General features: G+C 36.2%; 1 protein-coding gene across 1 annotated transcript in view; it reads right to left on the bottom strand.

Moving 5' to 3' along the window:
* Positions 1-14,631, bottom strand: part of LOC130906779 (cullin-5) — a 30,544-nt gene that overhangs the window by 13,495 nt on the left and 2,418 nt on the right. The window contains exons 2-5 of the mRNA XM_057821401.1: positions 7,515-7,624; positions 7,344-7,443; positions 7,085-7,261; positions 6,878-7,019 (exon numbers count right to left, since the gene is read on the bottom strand). Coding sequence (XP_057677384.1) covers positions 6,878-7,019; positions 7,085-7,261; positions 7,344-7,443; positions 7,515-7,624 — 529 coding nt within the window. The remainder of the gene's footprint in view (positions 1-6,877; positions 7,020-7,084; positions 7,262-7,343; positions 7,444-7,514; positions 7,625-14,631) is intronic.

Below are 14,631 nucleotides of genomic sequence, written 5' to 3' on the forward strand. Positions count from 1 at the left end.
TTCTACATTAGGAATAGCTTTAAAATGACACCCTTTATATAAAATATGTTGTTATGTAATTATTATAATACTAATACATATATATACATGAGTATACTATAATATTAATGTTAGATAATTGTATTCATTTTTTGGGAATTGTTTTGAATCATGATGGAAAGGCGAAGTCAGTGTTCTGAATCTGTTTACATTCCATTCTTTTGCACTAGTTAATACTATCAGCATTTGACCTCATTGTTTGTGATTTATCATTGTTATTTACGTGTTTATTTGTACTTTAATAAAGAATTTAAGTGTTCCAAAATGTGTTTGTGACTTATTAAGTGTCAATAAAAACCTAATTGCTAGATTAGTAAAAAGTCTGCTGACTAATCGGGAGAAAAATAGTCGTTTGGGACAGCCTTAGTGGGTTCCCGCTGAAAGAAATGCATTTGGTGGGTTGATTATATTTGGGCTACTTTAGAAAAAAAATTGCTATTTCATAGGGACCCCAAAATTGAACATTGAAAATACGTTAGATGCACTGTCATTTTTTTTGGTTTTGTTCTGTTATTTTTCTTTTTTAATTTTTTTATTTTTTTTTAAATCATTTCCTTAAGACAGGTGGACTTTGACATGAATTTCAATAGAAATCCTTTTCGCAAAATGTACTTTGGGAAAATGTTGTCAATGTTGTCTACTGACGAACATGTATTTACAATGTTTACTAATGGATAAATATACGGTTAATAATAGGGGTGGGAACCTCTGGGTACTTCACAATATGATACAAGGCTCACAATGACGATGTTCTCACGATATGGCAATACAACAATTAGCGATACATTGGTCAGGAAATATTTTATTATATAAGTAATAACAGAAAAACAACCTTTTTTCATCTTTGTGCTGTGAATTAGAAAGAGTTTATCAGTAGACATCCAATCCATTTGAACAGGGAGGGTGGCAGGCATCCCTCTCACTTCAAACGGATTGGACGTCTATGACCGTCAATGGCAGCCAATGAGTTAATTTTGAGGTATTTCACATCATTTCCTGTTGATTTTGAGTCACTTCCTTTTGGGGCATGTATGGGTCACTTCCTGTTGATTTTAAGGCATTTACAGGTCTCTTCCTGTTGATTTTGGGTTACTGAAAAAGAAATGACTCAACAATGTCCCAAAATGAATTGGAAGTGACTCAAAATCAACAGGACGTAACCTGTAAATGCCCTAAAATGATCAGGAAGTGACCAGTAAATGCCCACAAAAAACTGGCTGTGAATGCTCTGGTTTCAGTGCCATTGATGGCACTAGACATCCAATCCAATCAACATGAATTGGATGTCTAGCACAGTCAATGGCAGCCAGTAAGCCAATGTAGACACTATTCTAATGGAAGATTTTGGCAGCAACCTGTTGGTTCCTGTTTTTTAATGCAGTGACACCTTTTTAAGACAATATATCGATTCATGGTGGAAGCATATTATTAACCTTTAGGGCTACAAAGTATTGCAATAAATCACCTTTTTGATATAGTGTCACAACCCTAGTTAACCCTTTAAGGTCCGGGCCTTTTTTTGTCTGATTTTGCATGCCTTTGCCTTTATATTTCAAAGAAAGAATTGTTTACAATGGCCTGGTTTGGTTCCTTTTTCAGGACACCTTGAACTTCATGTCCAAATTGTTGTTTTCTTCACTGACCAATTATGAATCAACATTTTGGGACCATAAAGACAAAAAATTCCTTAAACTTTTTGTCAAAATTTGTAATATTGATGTCTTATTGACAACCAAACATGCTCAACGAATGCTTTCGGTTTTGGAAAAGGACAAGAAATGATGGAAATATGGACATAAACAAATGATCCATGCAGCGTTTTAATGTTTATTTGAGAGGACAATAAAACTATAAAACTTAAATGGCATTATCTCACGTTTTACTTGGTCGATTGACTTCAAATAAAAACGAGAGTAAACCTCAACTTCCGCACTTTCAAATGAGACCAACCAGCGGCACATGGGTGACGTAGTTAAAACTTGAAGGGGTTTCAAAGACTACATGCGCTGAGGACGCGCAGGCGTGCCCTGTGACTTTTAAGCGTTAAAAAACAATTAATGCTATGTGTATTATGTATAACCTTTTTTATTTTTTTTTTTAAAAGAACTACTACTCCTCCCATGATGCTTACTGGCGAAACTGCACATTGTTGACTTATTTGTTTTCCGATTTTAATACAAAAAAATAAATCAAGCTGTATAATGGAAATGTTCAATGAAGTTGTACCGTATTGGCCCGATTATAAGACGGTGTATTTTGCATTGAAATAAAACGGAAAAAGAGGGGTTCGTCTTATATTCGCGGTCTAGACATTATAACCATTCACGAAGCTAGATGGCGCCAGATATCATTGAAGCGATGCTCTGTCATGACAGCACTCAGCTACTCTACCCATTCACAACGCTAGATGGCGCCAGATCTCATTGAAGCGATGTTCTGTCATTATAAATCTCAGCTCCTCTCATTATTTTATTGCAATGTTTTTCCTCATTCAGATTTGTTTCAAGACTACAGTTACAGTTAGACTTCACTTAGATGGTTAATACAGATATTCCAATTTTGTTGTTTTATCACAATCAGGGTTCCCAGGATTGATAAATCTAAATTCAAGACTTTTAAGACCTTTTTTAATGCTGTTTCAACTGAAAATTAATACTTTTCTCTCACCCATTATTTAGATAATATTGAATCATATTAAAAAAATAAAGCACTGAACATCAAATTTAACCTCAATTACAATTATTAAGTGTGTTTGAAAAAAGAATGCACATTTACTGAAGATACAATTAAAACACATTTAAATATAAGGTCTTTCAGATTTTTTTTCCCAGGATAAAATGAATTTTACACTATTTTTGTAAAGCAACTTCAGAAATTACATTTGCAATACAACAGGTTTCCCTTTTAAGAGGACCTAGTCAAGGTGGTAGGCAGTGTTGTTAATCTTACTGAAAAAAGTAATTAATTATAGTTACAAATTACTTCTCCCAAAAAGTAATTGCGTTAGTAATTCAATTACCTGAATGTAAGAGTAATTAGTTACTTGGCAAAGTAATTGGTGATAATTACTTTTTTTTTTTTTTTTCCCCTCCAAAAAAAAAAAAAAAAAAAACATTGGCCACACTATGTGAAGTTTTTTGTGAAGGTTTTTGGTACAATTGGCCCGAGCCCAATTCTTTACCCTAATTTACTCTTTACCCTGAATCAACTGTTAAAAGTTGTTAGAATTGCTCCCATGATTGCATTAGTTCCCTTCTCTCTACTTTCGACATATGAAAATTTTAAAACTGTTTCATCATTTAAAGATAGATTCAAGTCAAGATTTTGCCGATTTAGAAGTATTTTATATAAAAAGTTACTTAGGTTCGCTAGGAAGGTTCTCTACAACAGAGCCGTCCTAAAAAGTCTACTGCTTCAAGATGGCGGCTGTCTACTAACGCATTTAGTGCCACGTCTGTCATTTTGCATCTAGTTATATCTATATACAGTACATGTGATATCTACCATGTCTACCATAACATGCGGGCGTAGTTTGAAGGCTATCGGCTACAACATGTATTATTGGAGCTACCTAGCATCGCGTTTGTTCGGCGTCACCACTTTCTTGCCTCCTCCACACTCCTGCTCTGCTCTGTCGTCTCGGTGAGTCCGTCTCCCTCAGACTTTTCGACCAATATAGTAACGCATAGTAACGCATGCCTTTCCGTCCTCAGTAACGGCGTTGCCAAGATGAGAAAAGTAATTAGATTACCCACTACTGAAAAAAATAACGCCGTTAGTAACGCCGTTATATTGTAACGCCGTTATTAACAACACTGGTGGTAGGTTGGTGATTGTCAAGTTGGTCACCTTAACAGTAAAGTGCTTGGGAAAATCTCGCAATTGGCAGAGAAAGTTTAAAAAACAGCCACTAAATGGCAGTAGTTTACCATTAATTACCACAAAATAAAAAAGCTACACATGACCAGTTCCCTTGGTAATTGTTTTTTTCTAATCACATTACAAGTATACAAAACACATGTTAATCCTTTGTTAGCTATTGAAGACATTTCTTTTATTCAGATAGAGAAAATCCATACTCTTATTCAATCAAGAAAAACATTTAAATATACCAGGAGGTGTTTTACTATCACCTACATTATAATTTGCCTATCACCATGCCATGTTATTCAGATCAACGTTACCCCGCACTCGTTCCAATAATATTGTGTATAATGTTGTGTATCTGAGGGTGATAGTGGTGTTGTGCCGAAAAATGTCCCCCAACCCGCGTGAAATGTCCCCCCTGACGGGAACGCTTACCATATTTTTCAGACTACAAGTCGCACCTGAGTATAAGTCGCACAAGCCATAAAATGCCCAACAAAGAGAAAAAAAACATATATAAGTCGCACCGGAGTATAAGTCGCATTTTTGGGGGAAATTTACTTGATAAAATCCAACACATAGAACAGATATGTCATCTTGAAAGGCAATTTAATATAAAAATACAATAGAGAACAACATGCTGAATAAATGTACAGTGTACAGTGCATGAACAACGAAATGCGAATATACTGTCCTCACCAGGACGCTACTGCTCGGTCCTGGCTATATACAGCGAACTCCAAAAAGACAATGCTGGACGTCCGCATAATTTGCTGAATCAATTTGGTCCTCGATAGCAAACAGGTTCACATCAACGTAAATAAATGATAATTAGGTACTATTACAGCAATAACGTAACAGGTTAGCATGCGTTCGCTAGCATTAGCACACCGTTCAAACAACCACACAACTGGCTCTAAGTGTCCGATCGCGGGTGGAAAACACACAACAACAACAGAAAAGATGATACACGCAGGCGTTGCCTCTGTAGAGATATTTTAAAAGCATAAACAATGAACGTAGGTTCGCAGCCGTCTTTCTCTCTTGCTAACTCGCCCACTCACTCACTCAGAGCTATGTAGCTGTCTTCTTCTGGCGTGAGAGCGCTCTTCTTCACGTAAACAAGTGCGAGTGCGCTCCCACGTGGGCGTGAACGCGCCACAAACTAAATGCATCCATTTCAATATAAAAAAGTCAATAATACAATTGAACATACATTGCCAAAGGCAGAACGCGAACGTGGCCATAGCTATTAAGAGTTATTCAGATAACTATAGCATGCTAACAAGTTTACAAAACCATCAGTCCAAAACACCAAAATAACATGTGAAATTATATCATAATGTGTTAATAATTTCACACATAAGTCGCTCCTTAGTATAAGTCGCACCCCCAACCAAAATATGAAAAAAAACGCGACTTATAGTCCGAAAAATACGGTATTTATAACGCTTTATTGAGGTGAAAACATCAAATGTTTTCATGGACGCATTACTGGAATGGATTTACGACTGTAAAATCAGTTTTAAATAAATAAATTACACAAAGTAGTAGTACTGTATTTTAGTAACAAATCGTGGACTGGGCCACATAACCATCTTTGAACAGAAATGTATTAGTCTACAGGTTTTCACAACCATATCCCAATGACAATCACAAAGGTATGACATTTATTAGTTCAAGCAGAGTAAAATAATACATATTCACGGTACAAGAAAATCGTTTCCATGTCCGTCGTTTGGTAAGAAAAAGCTGTTTGTACGAGTGACGTGTGGGCGCTCAATAATAAAACAAATAAGCAAATAAATAAAATAAAATAAACGCTCAGTAAAGCGTTATAAATAGGCGTTCCCGTCAGGGGGGACATTTCACGCGGGGCGGCTATTTTTCGGCAAAACAGTTGTTATCTACGACTCCGGTTTATCCATGCTAAGGCTAGTGCACCTGCCAATACCCCATTGAACATGGCTAACTCTTGAGTTAAAACTACGAAATTCACATTCATTCGAAAGGCAAACCGTGCAGAAATACATTATTGCATCTAACACATTTTAATTAGAGAAATTGGCAACTTACTTTGAAATGTTAAGCAGGTCCACTGCCTTCGCATGACCCATAAACTGCAACCCAAAGTATCTGGATGCGACTTGGTCGCCGATCAAATACCTCACATGCTGGTCCAACTGTTTGGACTTGGTTGTCTTGTTGAGGCTTTCGTCAAACATAACAACTAAGGCATCTGAGCAGTTCCTTACGTTAGCACACAGTACTGTGCGATTGCCTGCTGTTGTGATGTTCATGCTAATGATGCTAACAGCGCGCACGCACGAGGTGCATTATGATTTGTAGTGCAGTGCATCGTAAAAATTCTACGCGTCATCTTCGTTATGGATTAAAAAAAAACTTCGTCACAGATATAATTTAGGTTGCACTGAGATGTTCTTCAAAATTAAAACCACGGTGAAAAAATTCCAGACTTACGACAGCTAGTTTAATACTTTTAATACCTTTAATAATGAAAAACTAAATTCAATGCTTTTTTAATACTTTTAATAACCCGCGGGTACCCTGACAATAGATTGGTTTATTTACATTTCAAAAACCAGAAGCCAATAATTTACGAATGATTGCACTTTAGTTAACATATTTAAATGTTCATATATTAAGATTTGAATGAGGCAAAATAACATAGCTTAGCAATAGCTTTTGCTCTCAAATATATTGTTATAATCATTTGTTTAGGATGTACTGTAATAATTTTCTGTATAAAAATTAATTTGGTGTTCAAAAAGTCTTTTTTTCAAACTTGAGTCTTGAAAAAGAGGGGGTCGTCTTATAATCAGGGCCATCTTATATTCGGGCCAATACGGTAATTAAGGCTTCTTTTATTGAAATGGCTGGATTTTAAGGTGTGATTGGGCTGGAGACTGTCATTCCCATCTGGCAACCCTGGTAGTACAATGTTCCTTACCGTAGGACTCTCGCACTCCTATGACCAATTGTGAATCAAAGGCTTCACCCAGCCGTTCGGCGTGTACCAGCTTCATTGCGCTGTCTTGTAACCTGTTCTTAATGTTGGAGAAGATGGACTCGTTCCACGTGTCCAGCATCAACTGCCGATTGCAAAAAGGCAAGGGTCAGCATCTTAACCCGCTACAATCAGCCCTCGTTTTCTCACCTTGCGGACTATGCTGTCCTCCATGTTTGACTTTTTGTTGCTCCCCTGCTTTCCCATCAACGTTATCTCCAGCTGGCAGAAAGGTTTGGGCAGAATGTCGCACTGTGTGAAAAATTTCCTCCACTCCACAATGTAGGCCTTCAGCAGTGCCGTGTCATCCTGGTGACTTAGCACCCGCTTTCAAACAAGAGCAGTACACGTTAAATTAAGTATCCTTCAAAAGTTTCAATGAGATAAACCATTAAAATCTCAGCCTTACTGCTTGTGCTTGTTTGATAAAGTCGAGAATGTCCTCTTTTAGGGCCTGGTGGATCTTAGCGGGACCTTTGTCATCCCATAGGCAGACGGCATGAACGTCCCTGCACAAATGGAAAGTGTCAGGTATCCCGAGTTTGCATTAAAGTACTTTGTTTTCGTAGGCGTAACTCACGAGAAAAGGTCGAACCACTGTTGCTTGGTGACCGACTCTTGCCGTAACAGCTTTAGTACGATGGGACGCATCAGGTCCCATTTATCCTCGAACTGAAGGGAGCCTTTATTCTGGCGGGCGTGGTTACAAGATCGTGAATTGCATAAATGATCAGAAATATCTGCTTTCTTATAGCTAACTCATTGGCTGCCATTGACAGTGATAAATGAATCAGTTTTGCTCAAAAATAGCTGTTTTTACTAAGGATTTTCCAGATTCGACCCCGTGATTGGAAATCGGGGCTGATTATGCCATTTTCTGAGGATCCGAATCAGGTGTATAAAATGTGTTTATTTTTGTTTGTAAGTACGACTACAAGGAACAATTGCAGTGAATTAGGATCACTCAATGCTAGCCTTCTTAATTGATGTTTATAACTGTCAATGGCAGGGAATGAATTAAGGGGTTCAAGCAACAAAATAATCTAGTGGAATGAGGATATTGCAAATAAATAGATACTACACGACCAAAAAAAATAAAAACTTTGCCGTACAAAGAGAAAATCCCCAGCAACAGAAAAAAAGTGTAGAAAATCTCAAACAAGATAGTACCTCAATTTATCACAATGTATGACCAACTTCTTTTTTATAGTTTATTATATTTAAAAAAAAAAAAAAAAAAAAAGGGTGGTGGGTTGTGATTAGGGCTGCAGCTATCGATTATTTTAGCAGTCGATTAATTGATGAACTAGTTAGTTCGAATAATCGAGTAATCAGAAAAGGTACATGAAAAATTAAAATATCTGAGCTGAGTCTCAAACACTATAAAAATAATAATAAAAAAAAAGGATCTTTGTACAACAAAACAACAATAGCTAACTTACATAGCAAAAGTACGCTAGCTTAGATCCTATAAAACGCTAACGCTTTTTTTTTTTTTTTTTTTTTACAATGCGCTTAACAAATGGTTCAGACACATTTTCCCACCAAAAAACACTGCTAAATATACCAATAAACTAAATTACGAATGCATAAAAAAAAAAACATGATCTCAAACAAAAACTTGGCTTATGTTGGTCTTAACATTGATCAGCAGGATTTAGCCATGTAAAATGAGGCAGACTAGAGGGCAGTGTATCCACTATCCAACTTAATAAAACTAAATGCAAACACTTTAAAAATAAACCATTACAACGCCGCTTTAATTAAACAAATACTCGAAGCAGCAAAATTTAATTCGAATCATTTTTTAAAATCCAATACTCGAGTTTAGGGCAGCAGCAATCGATTATTTTAGTAGTCGATTAATCGATGAACTAATTTGTCAAATAATCGAGTAATCGGATAAGGAACATGAAAAAATACCTGAGCTGAGCCTCGAACGGTATAAAAAAATAATTAAATCAGGATCTATGTACAACAAAAGAACAATTGGCTAACTTACATAGCAAAAGTCCGCTAGCTTAATGCTATAAAACGCTAACTTTAAATTTTTTTTTTTTTTTCTTTTTTTTTTCTTTTTTTTTTTACACAATAATCTTAACAAATGGTTCGGACACATAATCCCACAAAAACAGCTAAATATACCCATGAACTAAATTACGAATGCATTAAAAAAAACATTAGCTCAAACAAAAACTTTACTTATGTTGGTCTTAACATGGAGCAGCTGGATTCAGCCATGTGAAATGAGGCAGACTAGAGGGCAGTGTATCCACTCACATCAATACAACTGAATGCAAACACTTTCAAAATAAACTATTACAACGCCACAATAATTAAACGAATACTCGAAGCAGCAAAGTTTCATGCAAATCTTTGTTTCTTATCTAATACTCGAGTTAATCGATTAATCGTTGTAGCACTACTCGAGTTAATCGATTAATCATTGCAGCACTAGTTGTGATTTCTTTTTCCTTTTATTGAAACTACTGCTGTACTGATAACCCTTTTATATGGCTATAATGTCGGGATAACGTTGTTCCAATTGGGGCAGGGGCATTTGGATGTGTTTTCACCCCTCCTCAATACATTTCTGAGGTATCAGATCAGGACTTAGTATTGGCAGATCCTCATAACCAGGTGCCTCGTACTGGCATGCAAAAATATCGATCGGCACATCCCTAGTTTATACATCTACCACACTGTAACTCTGGCATATTACCACTTACAACACCTAAACTACTCTTGTACCATCTTAGTTTTTCATGAATTAATTCATTGGCCGCCAGTGACAGCGATAGGTTTCCAATCCATTTTGACTGGGAGGGCTGGCAGCGATCTATCTCTTAAGGTTGTGGATTAGGTAGAATCTAGGGCTGCAGCTATCGATTATTTAAGTAATCGATTAATCTATCAATTAGTTAGCCCGAATAATCGAGTAATCAGATTAGAAACATGTGATGCGTTTCAGAATACATTTTTGAAGATGTAAAACAAAGGCTTGCTGTGATTATACATTCAAAAGAGCATTAAATGTGAATACAAAATAAAATTCCCACATTTTTTTTTTCAAACTATGCAGAATTGCAAATTTATTTCACAAGAGCAATAAATGCCTTTAAAAAATTAAATACCTGAGCTTAGCCTCAAACAATATAATGTAAATAAATAAATAAATGAAGATCTCTATACAACTAGAGATGGGACGCTCAAGACTTCCTGCTCGAATCTGATTCGAGCAATTGAAGTAGAGGCATGTCAAAGCAATGTTCTGAAAATGGCGTCGAGCAAGCCAAAAATCACGTGACCACTGCTGACGAGGCCTCGAACGTCACAGATGTGTCAGCGAGTCACACAGTTTCCACAGGAAAATGAAAACTCGATGGGAGCCCGCCCGCTCAATTGGTGGGAACGCAATAAAAATTGGCAGAATAACACCGTTATTCGGCGGTTTTTTAAGAGGAGGAATTTTCGCGAGTGCTACAAACATTTGCTCATTTTAAAGTCAGGAGTGACAATAAAATTATCACTTTAATTTCATTAAATTCATTCACATTGTTATACACTAAATAGTGGCATACGTTTAGATATTTAGAATACATACAAATACGACATAACCCCCCCCCCGAAATTATACTTAATTTAAAAATCAAATATTTCACAAACCTTTCCTTCCTTTTATTCAGCTCAATTATTTCCATCTTATGATTTTGGAAATCCTTATAGTATGCAAAAGATAATAGAGCAGGGCGGTAAACCGAAAATTTACCGTTACCGAAATTCTTCACGATGACCGACGTAATTTTGACCATGTCGGTAAATTCGGTAATTTAATAAAGGAAGAAAATATAGTCCTTTCATCCCGCTTTGACTCTGTGTTGTTCGGCTATGTTCATTCCCCTTTAAGAAAGCAGACAGTGAGCTTACGTTTGGAGTCACATGGTTTTCAGGAAGCCAATCAAACAGAAGCCCGGTAGGCTAACGCTAGCTGCTAACGCTAGCGGCTAACGCTACAAGTAAACGGGATGAAGTCGGGCTTAAGTTAGCTTCGCCAAACTTTCACCCGACATTAAGTAAACTCTTGACGGGTTCCAGATAGGGATGGAAAAACCGAGGCTTTCTGAAACAATGAACCACTTTTAAGACAATTGCCCTAAATTGAATCACTGTTTGACACACTGCAAGAGCCCCATCTACTGGATAAACAGTGCACGTTTCTTTTTAAAAGTAAAATTGACAAATTGCCTCAGCATTACATATCTTCAATAGAATTAAATGGATGTCGTCTATTTCAACCAGGAGATCGTGTCGTCATTAAGTGTGATTTACACAATTAAAGTTGACCTCTTTAAGCCTGTGTAATTGCTTTTGTCTGTGAAGATGTGTTCAAAGGAGTATTTGTAATACACGACAGTGCTCGTCTTGTAAGTGGCTCGTCCTAGATGACGGGGAGTAACTATGTATTGTTTATTTTTTGCAAAAATTACAGTACAGTAAGCACAGTGCTTGGGAACAGGAATATTATTTATTGCATACTGTAAGGATTTCCAAAATCATAAGATGTAAATAATTGAGCCGAATAAAAGAAAGGAAAGGTTTGTGAAACATTTTATTTTTTAATTAAGTATAATTTCTGGGGGGCGGGTGGATGTGTCGTATTTGTATCTATTCTAAATATCTAAACGTATGCCACTATCTAGTGTATAACAATGCGGAATGAATTTAATGAAATTCAAGTGATGATATTTTTCAAGTCATACAAGCTGTTATAAATGTTCACACAAGAATTCTTATTGTTTACAAGATTTTTTTTTAATACTTAATGTTTAGACTGCATGTGCAATTGTTAAATTGAAAGCTGGTAAATAAATTTAACGAGAAACTGTTAATTTGTATTCCATGCATTGATTCAAATTTTCAAATTATATAACAGTTTGCTTGGGCGAATTTATCGTCATTTATCGTTATTGAGGTAAATCTGCTCAATTTATCGTGATACGTACTTAAGGCCATATCGCCCAGCCCTAACAGATAATATACCTGTTCCCAAGCACTGTGTTTACTGTACTGTAATATTTATAAAAAAAACTAACAATACAGAGTTACTCCCTGACATCTAGGACGAGCCACTTACAAGACTAGCACTGTCGTGTATTACAAATACTGCTTTGAACACATCTTCACAGACAAAGCAATGACACAGGCTTAAAAAGGTCAACTTTAATTGTGTAAATCACACTTAATGACGACACAATCCCACGGGTGAAATAGACGACATCCACTTAAATCTATTGACGATATGCAATGCTGCGGCAATTTGACAACTTTAGTTTTAAAAAGAAACGTGCACCGTTTGTCCAGTATATGGAGCTCTTGCAATGTGTCAAACGCCTCGAAACTCATTCAATTTAGGGCAATTGTCTCAGAAGTGGTTCATTGTTTCGGAAAGCCTCGGTTTTTCCATTCCTATGTACAACCAAAGAACAATAGGCTAACTTGCAAAGGAAACGTCTGCTAGCTTAAATGCTATAAAATGCCAGTGTTTTATTTACAACGCTCTTAACAAATCATTCAAACTAGGGCTGCAGCTATCGAATATTTTAGTAATCGAGTAATCGACTGATAATCGTATTGATTAATCGAGTAATCGGATAAAACATTTTTTTTAGGTAAAGAGCAATTATAAATATAGATGAGAAAACAAGACATTTCATCTAATATTTAACCATTTTCAGTCAATCAATGTCTTTATTTTCAATGTACATTGTTGAAAACAGCCAACAATTGCATCTCAAATGTGACTTTAAAAAAAAAAAAGACTTAATTCACTGCTTTCACTCAAAAAACTTTTAGATCTTATAAAAAATGTCTTACCTAAAAATGTCATTATGCTTGATAAAACACATCACTTAAAAGTTAGGTGTTTTTCCCACGTGTTTCAATTGAATTTCCACTTATGTCAAGCTATAAGTTCTAGTCAGTCCTGATAGGATTTTGAGTTTTTGCAGTATACAAAATAAATGATGTGCTGTATTGGAGCACATTAGGCACCAGTGCTACTTGGTGTTTTTTCCAGCAATGACTACTAAGCTAAAATTGACTGTTTAGCATTATTAAGTTTTTGTTTTACACCCTAATAACGCTACAGCGCTGTTTTCACAGATTAAATAAAGCCTGTATGTAAGAGTTAGCCACGCATCGACAGTGGTCATAATGAATAGAAACCTAGCCCTCCGCTAAATGAAAAGTTCCTGCTGTAACCACCCTGAGCAAATGACAGTAACGTAACGTTAATCTTATTTACGAGCGCTGAGAAATGTACTGCTTTAAGATGGCGGCTGTTTTGTTACCGCCGCCGAGTCGGTCATTTCGCATCTAGTTCTACGTACACGTATGTGATATCTATGACACACATCAGACACTACATGCTACCACCTTAGCAACATGCGGGCGTAGTTTTTAGCAACGTCGGCGCAGTTTGTAACGGCTGTCGGCTGCAGTAAGGTTTTTTTTTTTTTATTACTTCTTCCTCGACGCACGTCACGTAGGCGCGTTGTCCCGCTAAAAGTAGTAGATTTGCAAATAAATTCTTTAAAAATCAAACAATGTGATTTTCTGTTTTTTTCCACATTCTGTCCCTCATGGTTGAGGTTTACCCATGCTGACAATTACAGGCCTCTCTAATATTTTCAAGTGGGAGAACTTGCACAATTAGTGGTTGACTAAATACTTATTTGCTCAATGTATGTTAGCTGAGTTATGTCATACTCACTACTGACACTAGAGGGAAGTGTGTTCACTAAGAGTGTGACAATATCTCAATACAGCGATATATCGCGATATTTTGCAACCCGATTGGTTATCGATATGCTACCGCCAAGTATCGATACTTTTATTTGACATATTGGCCATACAATGGAGTATGAATGCTGTAAACTGCTCAATGTTTGTTGAGAAATTCCTTGGCGGTCCACTAGGGGCACTCAAGAGTGGCAGTGAAGGTAAAGTGCGCACAAGTCGTCTAGAGAAGAAGAGAGGAAGCTCCAAGTGGGTTGAAAAAAATAAAAAAGCTTCATAAGAACGGTGGAGAAAAAAGTGAGAAAAATATTGCTACAAATCACACATGTGGACACACTTTAGATTTTACACCAACAAGAAAGGAAGTAAGGTGAACAAGGGCTTTGCTGTATGCAAGAATTGTCTAATAAAAATAAGGTTCACTGGCAGCTGGTGACGAAGTGGACACCGGATTTCTTCACTGCTTCGCTTTCATCACTTGAGGTAAGAAAGTTTTGCAATGTAATTGATTTTTTATTTTACATGTATTATTTTGATGACATTTGGTGTTGAATGATATACCGTAAAATAAACCAGGACCCTAAAGTTGATGAAAATGAATATCGAAAAGGCCTATATGAATTTCCTGATTTGATATTATTTGAGAACCACTTTCCATCTAGTTTACTACACAAACTGTTATTACTGCCATTTTGATACAATAAGCTATAAAAATGGTTTGAATAGCTTCGAAGACGTGAAGAGGTGATGTGCATGATAATTAATGTAGCCTACATATTAAAAATGGGTAATTATTACATTTTTAATTTCTATGCATTCAATTCATATTTTTTAATTCACTCAATACTTCCAACACAAAAAATATTTGGATTTCAACTCAAAAGCTGTTAAGTAGCTAA

The sequence above is a fragment of the Corythoichthys intestinalis genome, chromosome 18 (assembly GCF_030265065.1).
Source record: "Corythoichthys intestinalis isolate RoL2023-P3 chromosome 18, ASM3026506v1, whole genome shotgun sequence".
Lineage (NCBI taxonomy): Eukaryota > Metazoa > Chordata > Actinopteri > Syngnathiformes > Syngnathidae > Corythoichthys > Corythoichthys intestinalis.